This window comes from Nicotiana tabacum, chromosome 20 (assembly GCF_000715075.1).
Source record: "Nicotiana tabacum cultivar K326 chromosome 20, ASM71507v2, whole genome shotgun sequence".
Taxonomy (NCBI): domain Eukaryota; kingdom Viridiplantae; phylum Streptophyta; class Magnoliopsida; order Solanales; family Solanaceae; genus Nicotiana; species Nicotiana tabacum.
Window position 1 is genome coordinate 2,460,567 of NC_134099.1, and position 23,194 is coordinate 2,483,760.

The 23,194-nt window shown below is 37.2% G+C and overlaps 1 protein-coding gene across 1 annotated transcript; it reads right to left on the reverse strand.

Moving 5' to 3' along the window:
• Positions 1-22,685: 22,685 nt before the first annotated feature.
• LOC107828973 (uncharacterized) lies at positions 22,686-23,126 on the reverse strand. Its single transcript, XM_016656373.2, has one exon. The coding sequence runs from the start codon at positions 23,124-23,126 to the stop codon at positions 22,686-22,688; it is 441 nt and encodes a 146-aa protein (XP_016511859.2).
• Between the last annotated feature and the right edge of the window lie 68 nt (positions 23,127-23,194).

Genomic DNA, 23,194 nt, shown 5'->3' on the forward strand with positions numbered 1-23,194 from the left:
GGAGTCCGCCTGGAGAATAGAGACATACAATTTAATTTATACAATCAGGAGCCCGCCTGAAGAACAGAGCAGTCAGGAGCCCGCTTGGATAACAGAGGAATACATCCGAGTTCGAGTTTATTCAAGATCAGCATTTTGGAGAGAGGGAACAGTATCTCAGTTGACCAGTTGAAGTAGCAACAAGGAATTTTATCGAGAAAACACAAGACAATGAGGCAACAAGAAAACACAAGACAACAAGGAAGTACAAGAGAAATTTTGAAAAATCTAGATAGGATTTTTTTTGTAATTCATAGAGCACATATAGTTTAGTTTCTTTTATTTTTACACGGTGTAATAAGGGAAGTCAGCAAGCAGCAACAACAACAATCGCAGTAAAATCACAGCTCCTGGTAGTCCCAGCTACCAGACATTCCCGAACTACACTGACCTGATTCCTATTTAGCTCAGGATATGTAGGCAACCTCTGAAGCAGGGTGCGGTCAAACTTTTCAAAAATGCTTCAACGGAATATTTGAACGGGCAAAAATCGCTCGTATTTGCTCACTTATCTTTGCCCGAAAACCTTTCGTGTTTCCGAGCAAAGAGGGGAAGCTGTGAGCACGTGATTTTTGCCCTATATATGAATAATTCCCAAAATTCCAACAAAATAATTTTTCCTTATTTTTACAATTTTTGTGCATTTTGGTATCATTTTATGATAATGGTTGCATTTTGTTTGTGCATGTTAATTCATATAAAACACAAAAATATGCATTTGCATTTAGGATATAATTTTATATTTTTAGGACCGATTAGGGGTTAGTTTGTTTTAGAACCGAACTTGAAAAATTAAAAAATAGCTCACTTTCGTATTTTAATTGTTTTAACCGTAAATTTGGCGTAAAATAGGTTTTTAATAATTTTAGAATTTAATTAATCTAGTCTTGAAATATATTAGGACTTTATTTTAGTTGTTACAATTTTATAAAATCAGAAAAAAAATACAAAATACAAATTGGATAAAAGAAATAAAAGAGAAAGAAAAATAGAGTGTGAAAGGGGTGGACTTTCAAAAGACCTCTGGGCCATTTTTTTGATCCAATTCCCTTAGCCCAATATCCATTTCCACCGGCCAAACAACCCAGGCCCAATCCCTTACCCGGTCCTCCTCTCAGTTGATTAAACGACGTCGTTTCCCCAGCCCTCAATCACGACCGTTGGATCTCATCAATCCAACGGTCCGGATCTAACTAGGATGTTTGGTATATAAGTGTCCGAAACGCCCCCTTACCCCATTTGTATCGTCTCCTTCACCCTCACCCTCACGAACCCTAATCCACGCCGCCCTCAAATCCCTCGCCGGCGGTGAACGTCTACTACACCAACGGTCACCCAATTAACACCATTAACTCCCCTCTTCCACCTCTTTCCAGTCCGGTATTTGCTTTTCTTCGAATCCGGCCAGAACTCGTTGAATATCGATTTTAATTTTCCGGCCAGTTCGCAAGTTTGTCCAAACCCGTCCAAAATCATACCACACAATCCCCAGACTTCCCTCAACCCAAATCAATGACTATTTTCCTTCGAATCCTGGTGAAGTAGCTCGGACTTTAAATCTGAAAATTTTCGGTCAAAACCCTAGCACAAAATCTTGTGATTTTGGACTGTACTATCCTTAACCATGTGTTTATTGTGAGAACACATGGTTAGGGATGTTACGAGTCAAAAATTTGGAAAGATTTGAACGAGCAGTGATTAATCGGAGGTTTAGCTCCATTGGTAAGTTTTTCTTCAACTCTCTGAGTCGTTTTTTATTTAATATAGTCTCATATTCCCTTTTTTTTCTTCTCCCTTCAATTTGTTTGATTTCTGGAAATCAGTCATAGTCAATTTTGGTTTATTACTGGTTCAGGCTTAAATTTCATTATGTTAGTTTAGTCATGTCGTTGTTTCTAAGTCCCTTCAGTTAACAGTAGGATTAGGCTCTGACTCATCGTTACCTTAATTGGTTAGTTGGATTGGTTGTTTATCGATCATATTTTAATGTCGTTCATAGATAATAATAGTTATTAATTTGAATGGCTAGTATTAATGTTAGCTCATGTTGATACCTGTTTTGATCGCCCTGTTTTTTTTTCTCTGATTGTTTAATGATTCTGGGTTTAGATGTTAGTTTAATGTTGACGACTACTCTCGTTTGATTAATAGATTGTTAGAACATACATTAGGATAAGTTGTATTTTAATTCAATCTTGATATTCTGCCTTAGAGTTGGACCCGGTTGGTTATAGCTGAGCAAATCTTTTGATTTAGTTAACTTTAGTTAGGTGTTAGCTGGGGTTAAAAGGATTGGGATCAGTTAGCATTGGGCTGTAAATTTCAGACTAGTAGAAGGGCATTTTAGGGATAGAAAAGGGCAGTTTCTTTGGGAATAGTAATTTCAAAATAGGGGTAAGGGTAGTATAGGTATTTTAGGGGGAAAAGAGCATCCTAGGGCCTTCTATAAGGGTATGTCGCACCTCCTTTTTCCGCCCCGCGAGGGCGCGTAGGGAGTTTTCTCCAATTGAAGGACAGTCGAAACGGGATTTGTTTATTTGTTTCAGAGTCGCCACCTGGGAATTTTAAGGCGTCCCAAGTCACCGGTTTTAATCCCTGAATCGAGGAGAATATGACTCTGTTTGTTATTCTGCGAACCAGAAATCCTGAGTAAGGAATTCTGTTAATCCAGAAGAAGGTGTTAGGCATTTCCGAATTCCGTGGTTCTAGCACGGTCGCTTAACTGCTTTTATTCTTGGCTTAATTATCTTGATTTTACTAAATACGTTTTTTATTGCATGATTTTATTACCGCTTTCGTTTAGATTGTTTACAAATTAAAGATTTTCTTGAAACGAATCGCGCGTACGTATATTCGCCTTATATATTTTTATAGACGTAAAGAATCGTGTCACGCATACGTGTACACAATAAGATTGACAATATTATATTTTTTATTATAATATCATACGTTCGCAATTTAAAATAAAATTAAGAACATCGTCACCCTTATATTTAAACAGTGAACTGCACATCTCGGGTTATATGAAATTATTTTAACATCCTCGGAGAAATCCCTTTTATTAAATATTCGCTCGAAGTTGCGCGAACGCATAATCCGAATTGCTTTTAGAAATATAATCAGGTCACGCGAACGTATCCCTAATCACAAATATATTCTTGATGGTAATATAAATTTGTTTACAAATTATTTATTACATCCATATTATTTTTATGTGAAAATCATGATAAATCCCTATTTGAGATGCCCTTAAATTCTTTGAAAAGAATTCACCATTATTAAGTGTTGATCGCAAATTATATTTTTCGCGTATGAATTATATTCCTCCAAGCTATTCAAATTTAAAGAAAAGAATAAACATATGATTAACACTATTTTTAGTAAATACAACATATGTATACTCAAAATGTGAATAGCGTATGAAACTAAAAAAAATCAATTCTTGAAAGGAAATGATATTTTCGAAGAATTCTCATTATTCCATTTGCAACGAATATTATTTTTTTTTACATTCTTAAACTTGTTACACATTATAAATCTAATCTCTTTCTACATTGCTTGTTCCTAATCTGATAGGCCTAATTATTTTTGATTAATTGCTATTGATTGAATTCGAGATATACTTAATCAAACCAATTTTTATTCTCAACCTATACGAGTTATTTGGCAAACATTAATATATAAAAAAATCGTTGACTTAATAAGACAATATCACATATAACATGAATATACCCCTACACCATTCACCATATGCCAATATCGTGAATATAACAGATTTTATCGATGCATCTTTCGGCTATTGATTGTGAACACGACCATTATTATGCTAAATATGAACAAGATACAATCAATACTATCTTAGCCTTAAAAATCAGATGTTTAACAACATAGACTAGTAATGCAGTTATCTTGACATTTCCACACTAGTCTATACTAGCAATTTTAAGAGCTGCAATTAATGGCCAGTTTTCTGCCATGTTTCTATTTTGATGATTCAAATATAACTTATACTGAATGAAAATTCGAAATAAATAACTTTGTTACAACATTTATACGAACTTCAAAAGGGAATAATTAGCTAATAGTTATCATATCAAGCATATTGTTATATTAATCAGTATGATACAAAACTGAAATTTAAAACAATGAACTTAGACGAATGGAAAACAGAATTATAATTCCCAAGCTTCATTTATTTGTCATGTTGAAGCTTTTCACAACATGAGTTTAAAAGATATGTACCTGGAAATGAAGGTAGAAGGAGTAAATTTCAGCAGTAATAGCAGCAACAAAACACCGGCAGAATATACCAATAACACAGCAGGTCTGAACAAGACCCGTTAACCCAGATGAACAGTGACAGAAATTTGAGAAAAATTTCAGATTTAAACCGAACAATATCCACAAACAAACAATGGATAGATTCTAGAAAAATAACATTTCAGATTTCAGTTTCTTTCTTCTATCTATTTCAGATTCCTATTTCTGATTTTTCTGTTCAGTTTTCCTCTCTTAATTTCTGTCCAGATTTTCTCCTATATGGTTCTGTGTATTCCTCCAGATTTTTTTTTCTCTCTCTTTTCTCTTAATGTCTCTCTTCTGTGTATTCAAAATCTCTCTTAAAATCCTAGTCCTCTCTCTTCAAAAATCTCAGTCTTTTTTTTTCTCTTCAAAATCTGATTCTCAGTTCTTTTCTCTCTTAAAATCCGATTCCCCCCCAAGTCCAAAACAAATCCTGTATTTATACAGGTCTGCCCCTTTCCTTTTAGTGCTGCCTGGACCATTTTCTCTTTTTAAAAATTAGGAAATCTCCACCCAAATAACACTAAGGCTGATCAGCCACTAAAGATACTTTTTCCCTTATTTTCAGCACTCCCATTACCCTTTGTTTCTCATTATCTCATTAAGTAATAGCCACTAACATTACACTTTCAGCACACTAACACTATCAAATGACTTTCACTGTTTCATTCCCAAAACAACCCTGAAATCCTACTGTTATTACTGCCCATTAATACAAAATCGAAATCTATTACAAAACAGATTTAAAAATCTGTTCAAACCTAATTATCAACCTGATTTAAAACAGCTATAACCAATTCTCTTAAGTTCTGGACTGAATCTTAACTGAGAATGCACTTTTTCTAACACAATGGTATCTAATCAACATTTGTGAAATTGAATTTAAACCTAACATCACAACAAATTATACTGAATTCAACATAACAAGTTAAACTGAATTTCAATCATTGAACTAAGATCAAACAAACACAGGAGCATTGTCAATATACTGACAATGCCCTGAAACTCAATGTTCCGAAATCAACATACACACATCATTGACAAACTTTCTGACTTATTAAACGAGAATCAACTAATTGGGAAGAACTAATTAACTGATTTCAGTGATAATAATCAATTCAAAACAAATAAGCAGGCTTTTATAATCATCATTAACGGAAACTAGAATTTATAAAACAACTAATCGACGAACTTAATCGAGTCGATTATACACATTATAAACAATCATAACCAACAGAAACAATGATATAATTCTGATCAACTAATCAGGTATGAGGCAGAATCACAGAATTAATCTAAACAAATATGAAAAATTACACAGACAACTAAAATAGGCAACAACAAATGTAGGAAACAAAAGAAAAATAGAAAAAATACCTCTGAATCTTTAATTTTACCCGGACTCAAACTCAACTTGGATTCGGACCTTTTTGAGGCTGAACAGACTTTATTCGAAGTATTCTCAATTGAGAATACCTCGATTAAAGTCTCTTAGACCTCAATCCTTCACTCGAATTGGAAAAATTCCAAGATTGGAAAATTTTTAGGGTTTCAGATTCTTGGATCTTAAATTCGAACACTTCTGGGCAGATTCGAAGGGAACCAAAGATGACACAAGGGTGAGGGAGGCCTAGGGGTCATTTGGTGTTAGTTTGGAATGAATCTGAGTGAGTTCATGTTTGGTTCGAATCTTCAAAAGAAGATTCGAAGAACTCTGAGGTGATTCGAGCCAAACCAACACCAGATCCATAGCTAGGGTAGTTAGGGGAAGCTACGGTGTTAATTTGGGGACCATCGGAGGTGGTTGAGTTTGGATCTGAGTTTGGCTCGAATCTTCAAATGAAGATTCGAGAACCTTCAGGAGGATTCGAGCCAAGTGGCTAACAGATTCGGATAGAGGAAGGTCAGGGGGTTCAGGGGTGTTAAGGTGGTGACCGGCGGTATTGCTGCCGCCGGGTTTCAGGCGGTGGGGAATGAGGGCGGCTAGGGTTAGGGGCATCGTCTGAAGACGATGATGAACAGAAGAGGAAGGGGAGTGTTTAGTTAGGGGGCCGGGGTAAGGATTTGGGTTTATATAGGGGTGGGGTGGATTGATAATGATCGTTAGATCAAGCAGAATGGATGGCTAGGATCTATTCACTTAACCAAACGATGTCGTTTGGTTTAGGTTGGGGGGACGGGTTGAACCGGGTACTGGATCGGGTAAGGATCATGGGTTAGGTTTGTAAGATCTCAGCCGTTGGATGGATTTGATCCAACGGCCCTTGATGAAATACGACCAAACGCTGTCGTTTGGTTCGTTTGAATTGGACCGGACATGGGAGTGTTGGGATTGGGCTGTGGAGGGTTGAAATTTTTTTTTGTTTGGGCCTGGATTTCAGTCCAGGCCCGATTTTTAATATTCAGAACCTATTTTCAATTTCCTAATTTAAATTCCCAATTTTAATTATAAAACAATTTTAAACTTACAAAAATATTAATTACTTTTTAACAACTATTAACACATAGACAAAACATTAATCACACAGTGGAACATTTAAAATAGAACAAATGCATATTTTTTGTGATTTTATTTTTAAATCAATTATTAAATGCATAATTAAATCCTAGATATGCATGAAACATATATTTTTATTTTTATTTTGTTTAATTATAACAAAGAAAACATTTACGGACAACACAAATAATTAACAAACACCACACAAATTCTAAAAATTGCACACTATTTGTTTTATTTATTTTTTGATTTATTTTGGAGTTGTTTTCGTGAGGCAAAAATCACGTGCTCACAGGGTATTTTAGTGTAGATTTCAGCCAACTTAGGATATTAGCTTGGGAAACAAGTCAAAAAATGAGGGACTAAACTGAAAATAGGGGAGGGGCCAAAAAGAAAACGAAAAATCTGATGAACCCTTTTGGATCACCTATAAAAAGGCATGAAGTGACTTGAGGGAGAGGAGGAATTTTCAGCCCTAAAGAATTCCATTAAACATGTTCTTCAGTTTCCCAGATCTGAAATTCTATTAGCAGAATTACAACACTTTTCCTGGCTCAATTTCGAGTGGTTTCGAAAATCAAACAAGTCAAATTGGGAATCATTTATCTAGGATTTCACATGGTTGGTATGTCTAAATGTGTTTTTAGGTTGATTCATTGAGTTTGCCCTGCATATCAACTCATTTCTGCTGAATTGTTGAATCTGGGTGGACTGAAATGCTCCTTCACTGACTGTGACTGGGTTATTACCTTAATTTCTGAGCTACTGAACTGTTACTGCTGCTAATTTCCCCTTCTCTATTTACATTCCAATTTCCAGGTACACTTTCAAAATTACTTTGATGTAATCACAATTTGGGATGAAATGCAACCACCTTGGTCAATCTGTGTTCGTTGGATGTATATAGCTGTAATCAGTTGATTGATAAATGACTATATATATCTGATTCGTTTGGATTGAATTGTATTAAGGTTTATTAATTCAGATCATTTCTAGACTGTTCAGACTGTGCATTCCATGTTTATGTAATTGTAGCTTTCAGTTTTGCTTAAGCTCCACAGCCTGCTGAAGTTAAATTTGCAAAATTACAATTGATTTTGAGTTCGATACACGTGATTGGTTTCAATTTTGGTTTTAATTTGAATTACATATTCAATAGCTTCGTACTGGGCCAATTTTCATTTGGGCCTGGGCATATTAAGAGGCAGCCCAGATCTGTTTTGGTTAGGTGATGATTTGAATTGGGCCTAGGTGCATTAAAAAACTTAGGCAATTAGTTAAACCAAAAGGTGCCCCCAAGGGCTCGATCCATGGGCTTTACAGATGCCTATATTTGGTTTAAAACTTTGGCCTGCATTAGGCCCAATGCCTGGAGTTGTAAGATTTTTGAGCTCGCAGCATGCGAAACTACATGATTTGGGCCTTACGGGCTCAAGACCCATTTCTCTGCATTCTTACTGGATATTTGAACTTGGATTCGGAAAGTATGACCTTAACCAATCAGAATTTTTAGGGACAAATTAGGTAGATAACAGTAAAATTATTTAAATGACTAAGTTTGGAAAGGTTGTTTAGTACATTCCACCGCCTTCCCCAAAAATAATACGTTAGAATCTTTAGGCACGATTTAATTAAATCACTTGCTTAAAATTTGGGTGCGCATTGATGTGGCCCAAATCCCAATCTCAACGAAGTTGAAGTGTGTTGACAACCACGGGCGCATTGATTGCGGCGCGGTTCGAAACGCACTTTCACGACGTTGCAATTCTTTTAAAAATAATTATAAAAAAAGCACAGGCTAGCATGTATCAAAATCAGATAAAATTAAATACAACAGTTAAGTGACCGTGCTAGAACCACGAAACCCGAAAATGCCTAACACCTTCTCCCGGGTTAACAAAATTTCTTACTCGGATTTCTGGTTCGCGGATTGTTAACAGAGTCATAAATTTCCTCGGTTAGGGATTCAATCGGTGACTTGGGACACCATTAATCTCTCAAGTGGTGACTCTGAATAATTAATAATTAAATCCCATTTCGATTGTCCTTTAATTGGGAAAACTCCTTTACGTCCTTTGCGGGGTGTAGGTGAAAAGGAGGTATGACAGCTTCATGACATGATACACAAAGAGATTGAGGTATACGTGGATGATGTGATCATAAAGTCCAAGCATCAGGAGGACCACGTAACAGACCTAAGGAAGTTTTTCCAAAGACTTCGAAGGTACGATATTAAGCTCAACCCGGCCAAATGTGCATTTGGTGTTCCGTTTGGAAAGCTATTGGGATTCATCGTCAGTCGACGAGGCATTGAGTTGGACCCATCAAAGATCAAATCCATCCAAGATTTGTCACCGCCGAAGAACAAGACATAAGTAATGAGTCTGTTAGGAAGGTTGAATTATATCAACAGGTTTATTGCTCAACTCACAGCAACTTGTGAACCCATTTTTCGACTACTGAAGAAAGATGTTGCGGTAGAATGGACGGCAGAATGTCAGGAGGCATTTGACCAAATCAAGGGATACTTATCAAATCCACCTGTGTTGGTTCCACCTGAGTCGGGAAGACCGTTAATTCTTTATCTAATGGTCCTGGAGAATTCATTTGGATGAGTATTGGGGCAGTACGACATTACAAGAAGGAAGGAGCAAGCCATCTATTATCTCAGCAAAAAGTTTATAGGCTATGAGGTTAAGTACACTCAATTCGAGAAGACATGTTGTGCCCTAACTTGGGTGGCCCAGAAATTGAAGCATTATCTGTCATCATATACTACTTATCTCATTTCACGCTTGGATCCACTGAAGTATATTTTCCAGAAGCCTATGCCCACATGGAGGTTAGCGAAATGGCAAATATTACTCACGGAGTTCGAAATCGTCTATGTGACGAGGACGGCCATGAAAACCCAAGCATTGGCCGATCACTTGGTTGAGAATCCTGTTGATGAAGAATACGAGCCGTTGAGGACGTATTTTCCTAACGAAGAAGTGATGCATATAGATGAGTTGGAATTACCTGAGGAACCAGGTTGGAAGCTCTTCTTTGATGGAGCCGCAAATGCGAAGGGAGTAGGAATAGGAGCGGTACTTATTTCTAAAACAGGACGTCATTATCCTGTTACGGCACAACTATATTTCTATTGTACCAATAACATGGCTGAATATGAGGCATGCATTTTGGGTTTAAGGTTAGCCGCGGACATGGATGTCCAGGACGTCTTGGTATTGGGAGACTCGGACCTCCTGGTGCATCAGATTCAGGGTGAATAGGAAACAAGGGATTTGAAACTCATATCATATCGACAATGTTTGCACGATCTGAGCAAGCAATTTCGATCAGCGGAGTTCAGACACATCCTAAGAGTTCATAATACGGTTGCCGATGTTTTGGCCACTTTGGCATCGATGTTGCATCACCCAGAAAAAATTCATGTTGACCCATTGCATATTCAGGTTCGTGATCAACATGCTTATTGTAACATGATAGAGGAAGAAATAGATGGTGAACCATGGTTTTATGATGTCAAGGAATACCTCAGGATGGGGATATACCTGGAGTAGGCCACCAGAGATCAAAAGAGAGCCATTCGGTGATTGGCAAACGGAATTTTCCTCAGTGGAGGAGTGTTGTACAAAAGAACCCTAGATTTGGGATTGCTGAGATGTATAGATGCTAGTCAAGCCACGACGGTTATGATAGAGGTACATGCTGGAGTTTGTGGGCCACATATGAGCGGATTTGTATTGGCGAAGAAGATTCTTCGAGCGGGGTATTATTGGCTCACTATGGAGCATGATTGTATCAATTTCGTGCGAAAATGCCATCAATGTCAGATACACGGAGATTTGATTCATTCTCCGCCGACAGAATTGCACACAATGTCGGCACCATGGCCATTTGTTGCTTGGGGCATGGATGTCATTGGACCTATTGAGTCGGCAGCTACCAACGGTCATAGGTTCATTCTGGTGACTATTGATTATTTCACTAAGTGGGTTGAAGCTAAAACTTTCAAGTCAGTAACCAAGAAGGCAGTGGTAGATTTTGTTCATTCCCATATCATCTATAGATTTGGGATCCCAAAAGTGATCATCACGGACAATGGTGCTAATCTTAACAGCGGTTTGATGAAAGAAGTATGTCAGTAGTTCAAGATTACACACTGCAATTCCACCCCATATCGTCCCAAGGTGAATAGAGCAGTTAAAGCGGCCAATAAGAACATAAAGAAGATACTTCGGAAAATGGTAGAAGGTTCGAGGCAATGGCATGAAAAATTACCATTTGCATTATTGGGTTATCGCACTACTGTCCGAACTTCGGTAGGGGTAACTCCTTATTTGTTGGTATATGGAACTGAAGCAGTAATACCTGTGGAAGTTGAAATTCTATCCCTTTAGATTGTCGCTAAGGCTGAGATTGATGATGACGAGTGGGTCAAAGCCCGGTTGGAACAGTTGAACCTGATTGATGAAAAGAGATTGGCAGTTGTGTGTCATGGCCAGTTGTATCAAAAGAGAATGGCAAGAGCATACAACAAAAAAGTGCATCCCCGGAAGTTTGAAGTGGGCCAGCAAGTGTTGAAATGCATCCTCCCACATCAGGCTGAGGCAAATGGCAAGTTCGCCCCGAATTGGCAAGGGTCATTCATTGTAACCAGAGTGTTGTCCAATGGCGCTTTATGTTTAACAGATATCGAATGGAAATGCGTAGACATGGCTATCAATTCTGACGCAGTTAAGAGATATTACGTATGATTTCTTTTTATTGTAATTGTTGTTTGTTTGTACTTGGCATTTATTGGAGAATGAAATGACGGAGGCAATTCTTTCTTCTATCCAAACACTTTAACCTTTGCTTCCCCTTCTGAACCTTATTTATTCTTTCATACCCCTCTTTTGGAATCAGTAATGAAAATGAAAGAAAAAGAGAAAAGAAAATAACGATAATAAAGACAAAAGAAAAGTCACAAGAAAAACAAAGGAATTGGGAACTACGTTTGACCTGATTCCTCAAAGAAGGATACGTAGGCGCCTCACGGCTTGGTCATAGTGTAACAAAAAATAAAAATCCCCAAGCAAGAAGAACTGGGGCAGAAGTTTGTGTTTGTAATTTTGGAAAGAAAGTTTGATTCCAAGAGTTGTACTGTTTTACCCATCAAAATTATTTTGAACTTTTGATACCCCTTTTCCTTTTAGCCATACACAAAAACCCATATTGATGTCCAAAAAAGACCTCCCGATTAGTATCCGAGAAGTTTCAAGTCATGCAAATGGAAGTCGGGAATAACACTCTGATCCCCAGCAGAGAAGAGGATCATAAACTGGAAATAAATTGATAGCCGAAAAGAATCCCCAGCAGAGAGAGTCATATCGGCGTCACTCCAATCCCCAGCTGAAGAATAAAATAAAATGAGAGAGTCTTATCGGTGAAAACCTTTACAGGCACCATAAGGCGACGGGAGTTAAGAGAAATGAGAGAGTCTTATTAGTGAAAACCCCTCAAAGGGCACTATGAGGCGACAAGACAAGATTGGCGGGAAGGATCCGCAGTTAGCAAAGAGTTGAATGCCTGTTTATCCCCAGCAGGATGAGGTCGTCCAGAAGATTGATTGATACGAATAGATTGGGTTGATTAATCCAGAATGCACGACATAATCGTTGGAATTGGTTATATCATTCAGATAAGTTCTTTTCTTTCTTTTTCCCAGCATTTGTTCAGAAAGACTTCTTTTTTTTTCTATTTTTTGAAATCATCACTTTTTTATTTCTCGGTTTAAAGACTTTACCTCCACAGCAGTTTGTTTTTGAAAAGGATTTTCAGAGCTTACTACCAGTTGCCAAAATGGTGCAAAGCAAAATGTGAATAGGACAGGCCAAAGATAAGGCAACAAAGTGAAAAGAAGTTGGGCGCAAGACCAAATGATGAATGGGTCTAGATCCCAAGAGGACCAAATTTCCAGGGGAAGTTGGAGAAAAACGGAAAAGCAACAGTTAAAAGATTATGAGGATCCCCAGCAGATTTGCGAGATACAGGAACAACTCCGACAGATTCTCGACCAAGTTCCGCAATGGTCGGACAACACAGAGCGGGGAAGGAAGAGAAAAGAAAAACCATCCCCAGCAGGAGTATCATCCTCAGCAAATAATATCATCTCCAGCAAGTTTTGTAATAAAACACAAAGCAGGGAAAGGGAGAAGGGAAAAGCCATCCCCGGCAGGAGTGGCACGACCACTCACCACGTTTAAACTAACAAATTTTTCTTTGATTTGAAGCAGGGAAAGGAAATATTATTGACAGTAGGAAGACATGGCCACAAAGAAAATTATCAAACTGGGGCAGAAAATTTTCTCACATTGCGAAAATTTCTTGAAATCAGATAGCCACTTGGGGAAGAGGGAAGATAACAGAAGTTTTGAAGGAAGTGAAGTCCCCGGTAGTTTACGGGAGAAGGCAATACAAGTTCTAAAGAAAGCAATCTTGAAAGAAGCAAGATAACCCAAAGTTTTAAAGGTAGTGATGACCTTTGAATCAATATCATCCCCACTATTATTAAAAGGAGGAGGGTAACTAGTCTTAAAGAAGAAAGATAATTCCCCAGCAGTGTTATCCCCGGCAAGTTTTAGAGAAGTGAAAATACCAGTTGGAGGGAAGTAATTCCAGTGGAAGGAAAAGCGCCAGATTTAAAGGAAGTAGTCTTTGAAGAAGGAAAATGACATATTTTTGAATAAAACACCGGTGTTATCCCCAGCAGTTTTCGGAGGAATAAGACACCAGTTTTGAGGGAAGCAGTTCTGAAAAAAAAATGATTCAAGATAGAAGGAAAATGGTTTAGGAGGCAGGAAGGAACAACATCAATAAAACACATTTTAGGAATTAGTTGAAGTAGGAGCCCGCCTGGAGAATGGAGGTGTTATGTTTTAAGAAATAGTTGAAGTCAGGAGCCCGCCTGGAGAATGGAGGTGTTATATTTTAAGAAGTAGTTGAAGTCAGGAGCCCGCCTGGAGAATGAAGGTGTTATATTTTTAAGAAGTTGTTGAGTCAGGAGCCCGCCTGGAGAATGGAGGTGTTATATTTTAAGAAGTAGTTGAAGTCAGGAGCCCGCCTGGAGAATGGAGGTGTTATGTTTTAAGAAATAGTTAAAGTCAGGAGCCAGCCTGGAGAATGGAGGTGTTATGTTTTAAGAAATTAGTTGAAGTCAGGAGCCTGCCTGGAGAATGGAGGTGTTATGTTTTAAGAAATTAATTGAGGTCAGGAGCCCGCCTGGAGAATGGAGGTGTTATATTTTAAGAAATAGTTGAAGTCAGGAGCCCGCTTGGAGAGGTGTTATGTTTGAAGAAGTAGTTGAAGTCAGGAGCCCGGCTGGAGAATGGAGGTGTTATGTTTTAAGAAATAGTTGAAGTCAGGAGCCCGCCTGGAGAATGAAGGTGTTATGTTTTAAGAAATTATTTGAAGTCAGGAGCCCGCCTGGAGAATAGAGGTGTTATGTTTTAAGAAATTAATTGAAGTCAGGAGCCCGCCTGGAGAATGGAGGTGTTATGTTTTAAGAAATTAATTGAAGTCAGGAGCCCGCCTGGAGAATTGAGGTGTTATGTTTTAAGAAATTTGTTGAAGTCAGGAGCCCGCCTGGAGAATGGAGGTTGTTATATTTTTAAGTCGTTGACGAAGTCAGGAGCCCGCCTGGAGAATGGAGGTGTTATATTTTTAAGAAGTTGTTGAAGTCAGGAGCCCGCCCGGGGAGCGAAGGGTTACAACAAAGATCCCCAGCATAAATTAAAGTTCAGAAGTCGGAAGGAAGGCAACACTAGTCAGAAGAAGGCGGTTCAAGCTTCGAAGGAAAAATAATACGAAGCTCACAAGAAGGAAATAAGCAATTCAAATTCTGAAATCAGAAGAAAGACCACAAGTCGAGCCAGAAAGAAAGAAACATCAGAGGAAACACCAGTCACCGAGACATCAAAGCAACAAGAGATACAAGAGCACGGTTGAAGATCTAGATAAGATTTTGTAATTCATAGACTATAGTTTAGTCTAGCTTCTTGTTTTCTTTCAGCATGGTGTAATAAGGAGGTCGGAAAGCAGTAATAACAGCATGCAACGGCAGTAACATTGCAGTTCCATGGTAGTCCCAGCTACCAAAACTTCCCGAACTACATTAACCTGATTCCCTTTTAGCCAGGGATATGTAGGAAACCTTTGAAGCAAAGGTTCGGTTAAATCTTTTCAAAAATGATTCGCACGGAGTATTCCAACGGGCAAAAATCGCTCATATCCGCTCACTTTATCTTTGCACGAAAACTTTTTGTATTTCCGGACAAAGAGGGGCAGTTGTGAGCACGTGATTTTTGCCCTACAAGAACTACTCCCACAAAAATTCAAAATAACATAGTTGTGTGTTACTTGTGATTTATTTGTATTTGTCTGTATATGTTTATTCTATGTTTACTACTGGAAAAAAAATGTATATGTGTTGCATGTGCATTTAGGATTTTATTTTGCAAATTAGGATTTAATTTTACAATTTAGGATTTAATTAAGCAAGTTTGTTTTACAAAAATAGAAAAATCACAAAAAATATATGCTTTGCATTTTTAGCACTTAATGTCCGAATTGTGTAATTTTATCTTTATTTGATGTTTAATTTCGTGTGGTAGCTATTGTTAGGAGTTAATGTTTTAGTTAATTGTCAATTCTATAATTTAATTAGGATTTTTAGTTGAAAAGGAATTAAAAGAAAGATAAAAGAAAAGAAGAAAAGAGTGAAATTTGGGCCGGTTTCCTATGCAAAAAATCAGGCCCAAATCACCCATGGACCAAGTCCAGTCTGGCCTGGCCAGAGGCGTCTTAAAACGACGTCGTTTGGTCACTTTTAATCAAGGCCGTTGGATTAAATCGATCCAACGACTGAGATTCAATCTCCTTACCCATCCCTTGGCCCGACCCATTACCCGGTTCAGACCGACCCCCTACTTAAACCAAATGACGTCGTATGGTTTAACCTCCTTGATCCTGGCCGTAGATCTTAATTGATCTAACGGCCGAGATTAAAACACCCCCGTATATAAGATCAATCCCTTACCCCATGCCCCCAAAGCCATACCCCCCCTTCCACCTTCGTCTCTGAGCTTCAGAGACCAAACATGTCCGCCACCTTCAACCACCGTCCTTCGCCCACCGGAAATCACCTTACGGCGGTTCCGGTGGTCCAAACAGCCCCAAAATTACACCATAGCCTCCCCACGACATCCTCTTTCCAAATCCTGTATCGGTTTCCCTCGAATCAGTACCCAACGTCTCGAATCTTTAATCGAAGAATCAGCCTAAAAGCTCACGTCCTCCGATGACTACCAAATTAACACCCCTAAGCCATCTGACCACCCTCGTTGCAAATCCAGTACCAGTTTGCTTCGAATCATCCTTAAACTCCTTGAATCTTCATTTGAAGATTCGAGCAAAACTTGGACCTACCACAATCCGCCCTGAACTCACACCCTGGCACCCCCTGACCTCCCTCATGCCCAAAACACACTTGGTTTGGTTCGAATCTGACCAGAACCGTTCGAACCCCAAATCGAAACCCCAAGAACCCTAGAAAACCAAAGGTTTAAATCTGTCCAAATCAAAGGAAGTTGGGTGTCTAGTGGACATTAGTTGAAATGTTCTCAGTTGAGAACACTCGATTAAGGTCCGTTCGACCTCAATTAAAGGTCCAAGTCAGAGTCCAAGTCAGGTTCGTCCAGTTTCTGAGTTCTTGAGGTATTTTCCCTTTTCCTGTTTGTTTCCATTTTTGTGTTTGTTTGTTCAGTTTACTTTGTTTAAATGTAGCTTTATTGACTTTTCAGTTTTTGTCGATTGATTCTGTCCTTCTTCATCAAACCTTTTATTTGGTCCAATTTCATCATTGTTTCTGTTTGTTGTCGATTGTTATATGTTATAATTTGTATAAGCGTCGTCGATTAGTCCGGTAGGTTTGAGTGTTAGTTTAACATAATAGTAGTGTAATGTTGGTTTTGATTTCATGGTTCATTCTAGTCTGTTTCCCCTCCTGCTTTGTTTTTGTCCTAAATGTGTGTTGAAATGAGCCTGTTGGTATAGTTGAACTTAGTACTGAGCCTTTGGGTATATTCAGTTCGTCACATTGTTTTGCTTGGTCATTTGAAATGTTCTGAATTGCTTGGTCAATCGAACTGCTTCATCACAACTGCTATTTTGGTTGTCACCTAAACCTGCTGTTTCATGCCCTGTAAGGGTGTTCTGAGTCATTAATAGCCTTGGCCTTTATTTTGTTGCTATTTGATTCAAGCTTAAGCAATTGATGAATCGAATCCTATTGTTTAGGGTCTGAAATGAATCTGACAATTGGTTTGAATTCAGTGTTGGTATGATAATGTCAACTAGATAGTAGTGAGTCATAAGGTTGCATTCAGAACTTAGGAGAATTGGCTATAGCAGTAATTTCAGGACTTTAGGGGGTAATTTGGAAATTGAAAACAGGAAGAAATGGGTAGTTAAGTGGGCTGTCAGTAAAATAGTAAAGTACCACTAAACTAATGAATTGTTTAGTATTAGTGGGGAACAAAACATAATAGCATGGGGATTAAGGGAATATTATAAGCTGCCCATACCTTTTGGTACAAGACACATGATAATGGGCTGTAAGGGAATATCATGGGCAGAAAATCTGATAAGGTAGGGGAGCAGAGTCAGTGTTTAGTTATAAATAAAGTCATTAATAGCAGTAAAGGGGGATGAGTTTTGGACAGAGGAGAGGGGCTTTTGGAATCAAAAAAAAAAAGAGTTCAGTTTTAGAGAGCGAAAACAGGTTGTCTTTGTCCTGAGACCAGTAGTTTGAGAGTTTGTTTGAAAATGTTCTATTTTGAGTGTTGAAAAAAAAATCAGGACTGTTCCTTGCATCTTTTGCACTTCTGAATACATTCTGGTTCTGTTCTGATTGCTGGGTATTTCTGGGGTTTCACTAAGGTTTGAAGTGGTTTCTTGAGTGGTTATTTCCGGTCTGCATTGTTTTGTATTGGTACTGTTTCATTGAGTATTCTTGGGACTCCACTGTTGGTTTTAAAATTTGTCACTGGACATTCTGTTTACTGATTGTTGCTGGTTGTTGTTGTTGTTGCTGGGTTACATACTACTTTGCTGATCTTCTTCTTCTTGTATTCCAATACTAGGTACACTACCCTGAACCACATTGATGTAAGCTCGTTGAAGTTTGAAAGGAAATGTGTGAACACATTTATTGATCAACTGAGGACTGCCAGTATTTTAATTGATGTTAGTTTAGATGTTTTCTTGTTATATAGATAGTAGTTATGTGTATAATCAAAACTGTTTTAAGGTGGGTTATCTGTTAAGCATTGTATAACATTGAAATGTTAAAATGAATCCTTGGAATGGCATGAAGTGTAGTCAGTTCAACAGGTTTGTAAAAATGGGATTGTTTAGTCAGTTTGGAGGAACTCGAGTGTCATCAGTAAGAGGCGGGCCTAGATTAAGGTCAGGTTAAAAGGGTAATGAACTTGTAATAGGATTCCAATTCATGAGTTGATCTAGTAATATTCACCCTACTTGCTAGTAATTTCATCATTAATCATGCCAGTGTATTAGGATGTCTTCGTTGAATAATAGTTTCTGAATTCGATAGTAAGCAAAACCTGAAATATTGTTGGTAGATTAGTGTTGAAAACAGTTAAAAGTCAGGAAAAGAAAAGATCATTTACACTAAATCGGTTCATTAAAACCCATAGTTCATGATAGTTAATGGGTATGATAAATTAGTTTAGGAAGTTTGGGAGTTCACATCTGTCAATTAAAATAAAGGTATGTATTGTCGTTGAGGTGCGTCACCGTTAAGTTGTTGGTTCGAACAACAAAAGCTGGGACATTGCACGCTTGTAATTAATTAGGTTCTTCTTTTACTTTAGAAACAATTAAAATAGCAAATCATAGTTGCTTTAGGTTTACCCTTTGAAAATAAAAAAAAAATGAGACGAGCCTCGCCAAATAAAACGCACAAGCTGCGGGGCCCTCAACAAATGAATATCATGAATGCATAGAGATCGGGATGGGCCGTTTAGCAAATTTCACGGCCTTCCCCAAAGTAATAACGCGTTAGTCATGGTTAGGCGCGTACTTTAATAACATTACTTTCTTAAACTCGGGTGCACATTTATGTGACCCAAGTCCAAATCTCAACGAAGTCGAAATGTGTCGTTAATCACGGGTACATTGATTGTGACGTGGTTTGAGATGCATTTCCATGACGTTACAAATTCCTTTTTAAAAAAAATAATGAATGAGACGAGCCTCGACAAACAAGAATACACAAACTGCGGGGCCCTCAATGGACAGTTATTTCAAATGCTTAGATTTCGAGACATGTCGCATAGCGAACTTTACGGCTTTTCTCAAAATAACAACGCGTTAGTATCTTTAGGCGCGTATTTAATAATGTTATCTTCCCAAACTCGGGTGCACATTTATGTGACCCAAATCCAAATCTCAACGAAGTTGGAACGTATCGAAAATTGCGGGTACATTTATGTGGCGCAAGTCGAGATGTATTCTCATGACATTGAAATTCTTTGAATAAATAATAACAAAAGCGGTAAATAGTTAAAATTTGCACGTAGGTTCATAATTGTATAAAATCAGATAATCAAGCCGAATATGACAGTTGAGCGACCGTACTAGAACCACGGAACTCAGGAATGTCTAACACCTTCTCCCGGGTTAATAGAATTCCTTACTCGGATTTCTGGTTCGCGGACTGTTAAACAGAGTCATTCTTTTCCTCGATATAGGATTCTAAACCGGTGACTTAGGACACCATAAATCTCCCAAGTGGCGACTCTGAATCTTAATAAATAAATCCCGTTCCGATTGTCCTTTAATTGGAAAAACCCCCTCTGCGCCCCTGCGGGCGTGGGTAAAAAGGAGGTGTGACAACCCTAGTACCATCTCATAGGAATCGGTGACCAAGTAAATGGTATTCTTCGCCTTATAAGTCTAACTTCGACTCCGCAGGTTAGTGTTTTATAAACTAATCATCTATTTCACCTAGTTTTTTATAATTAAAACTCTCTATACATGAATTCAATGAACAACAGGTACCTCAGTAATGTTGACCCCCATTTTTGAAAAAAGACACCCATTTGAGGATGATTCAATAATGGGGCCGCACCCTACATTAATTAATCAGGAATACGACAAATGGGTTAATGATGGTCTTCTTGATAGACATGAGCAGAAGTGAGTTTTTTCCGGTATGTCTATTACGTATATATATTTTTAAAAATGGATATAATCCCTTTTTTATATCATACTTGTAGAAGTAATTTGGAAGACCATTACAAGAAGAACAAGTCAACACTTCATATACCATTGAATTTTGGAGTTGATCAAGTCAATTCAAAAAATTGGTTTTACATTCTATCTTTTGACGGTAAACTATGGGATGACAATGTAAGTTTTACCCCTTCCAAATCCACTATAATTCATTTCTTTAGTATTGGTTTGTCTGATTGTATAATTAACAAATTGAGCTCTAACCCAAATTTGTCTTATATTACTTTGATGTACTCAATTGTATGCATATGTTACTAATAAATATGTTGTATTTAATTGTATTCTGATGTATTTTAACATTTTTTATTAGCTGAAAATGCAACATGTTTTTAACTGAATTTGTATGATGTATTTAATGGCATCAGTATTCCTGAAGTACTGCTATAGTTTAATGTATTCTGCTGAATTTTCAAAGTTATCAGTAGTTTGTAACTAACATATGTATTACAGTAATATGTATTTAATAGACTCATTAGTTTTGAATAACATGTATTTAACTGAATCTCTATTATGTACTTAATTGCCTCTTTATTCATGAATTTCTGCTGTAATAAAGCAAATTCAGATCTATTTTTCTGTATCCAGCTGTATTATTCAGCTGTATTCAGTTGTATTCTTTAATATGTATCTTTCTGTATTCAGCTATATTCAGCTATATTTTTCTGTATTCAGCTGTATTATTCTTTAATATGTGTGATGTATTGGACTAACACTATGTAATTAAATTTGTGTATAACATATTGACGTCATATTCTACTATCTGAGAAAGAAGGGAAAGTACAACCAAACAAACAACTTCAAGTATACAACTGTTGATTGTATATTCAAGAAAAGAATCGCTAAATCTTTGACATGTATGCTGATACAGATAGTAATGCTAATGTAGCCAAAGAAGAGGATGTGGTATGTGAGTACATAAGGGGCTATAGATTGCTAGCTAATGTACCTTGGCATACTGTTGATAATGTCTTGATACCAGTCAACTTGAAGGACAAACTACACTAGATATTGGTTGTTGTCTCATTCAAGGAGAGGTGTATCAAAGTGTATGACTCGTACAGATCTACATGACATGATGCCTATGTAGCTTATGAGATAGATAAGCTATCTAAGCTTGCACTTCTGTATCTATCAATTAGTGGCTTTTACAGAGATAGTCAAGGCATAGATTGGTCTACTTACTCAGCATACACTGACAAGTCACATACTGATCCCTTTGAAGTTGTTTTCATATTAAATCTGCCTCAACAGAAAGCTGGAAGCATGTATGTATTAAATCATCATTCTTGTATCATTTTAAAAATCTAATTGTATGAATTATTTTTAATTGTTTCAACCAACATTTTTCAGGGATTGTGGGGTGCATCTTGCGGCATACGCAGAGTTTCTGAGCACTCTTGGTGAGATTCCACAAGCAACATTTGATTCTAATCTACTCCGTTAAAGATATGATGCTCTCCTCTGGGACTATGCTATGCGGAAGATAGACGTTGATGCCATAAGCGAGAATGAAGCATCCTCAAAGATTGCTAGGCAAATCACGGAGTTAGATTCAAAGTTGCAGATAATGTTAGAGTAGCTTTAGGTGAATGTAGTTTTGGAATGTTGTTTTTAGGTGAATACTGTTTTTTGAATAGTTTTTTGGTGAAGATGGTATTCAGTTAGAAAAAACCAGCACTTTATCAACAGTGTTCGTGTATGACAATTGAAACTTTTCAATCGTTATTTCATTATTTTGTTCATAAGTATTCATGCTTAATCTTCAGTTTATATTCATATGTACCTTAAAGGATATATGTATGTATTAATTTTCAGTAACTTAGCTTGAACAGGTTATACGTATTGAACAGGTTAATATCAAAGTCAGAAACTTTATGTATATTGAACAAGTTGTATTAAAGAATTCAAATGTATTTTTCTGTATTCAGCTATATTCAGTTGTATCTTTCAAATTCAGTTCATCCATATTAAAGAATACAAATTCAGATGTATTAAACAGGTTATACGTATTTATTGAAATTGTTATATTATAGCTGAGTATATAGATGTATTCTGATGTATTTTGACTAGTTATGTATATTTAACTCAGACACTGTCTATGATTATATGTCTAAGTATATGTGGACAAGGTTGTATTCGATTGTATTCAACACAATACTGCAACTAAATGTATACAGAATCTAATCATGTTATATGTATTTATTGAATTTGTTATATTATAGCTGAGTATATAGTTCTATTCCGATGTATTTTGACTAGTTATATATATAACTCAGGCACTGTCTATAATAAATTGTCAAAGTATATGTGTACAAGGTTGTATTTGAATGTATCCAACACAGTACTGCAACTAAATGTATCCAGAATCTATTCACGAAAGGCATTTTAGAATTTATTACTTGACATTGAGAATTTATTACTTGACAATGTCATCATAAGTATTGACAAATCTTTGGAGCACTAATGCATGTCAGAGCGTTAACTAAATGCTACGTGGAGCATTTTTACACGTTCGCATGTTGTGTCCTCCCTGCCCACATATGCTACATGAATGTTGATTTTTCGGCTGCAACAATTCACTTAAAGGTTTATCACGCTTCTTTTTTGGCCTTCCAGGAGGTCTTTTCCATTTGGGTGGTAATACAACCTCCTCTGCAACATGTGCTGGTATATTCCAGTCATTTCTGTCCGGTAGCGGGTACACAGGCACATCGTATGTCATTACAACAGAATTTGGTTTGTAATAGTTAGAGCAATATTCTTCTGGCATTAGAAACTTGCTCTTCAATACAGCCCAAGCATGTGGGCATGGTAATTCATCAACTTGGAACCTCCCACAAACACATTTTCTCTCTAACAGGCAGACGATGTAATGCCTCCCTCCATCGTTAACCGTATGTAAGTATTCAGTTGATGGTACCATATACATTTAAACATAGAACTATAAGTTTTGAGCACATATAATTGAATTACCATATGTATAATGTTGAA

Coding starts and splice junctions, on each gene's coding strand:
- LOC107828973 (XM_016656373.2), bottom strand. CDS start 23,126: ATGGTACCATCAACTGAATACTTACATACGGTTAACGATGGAGGGAGG.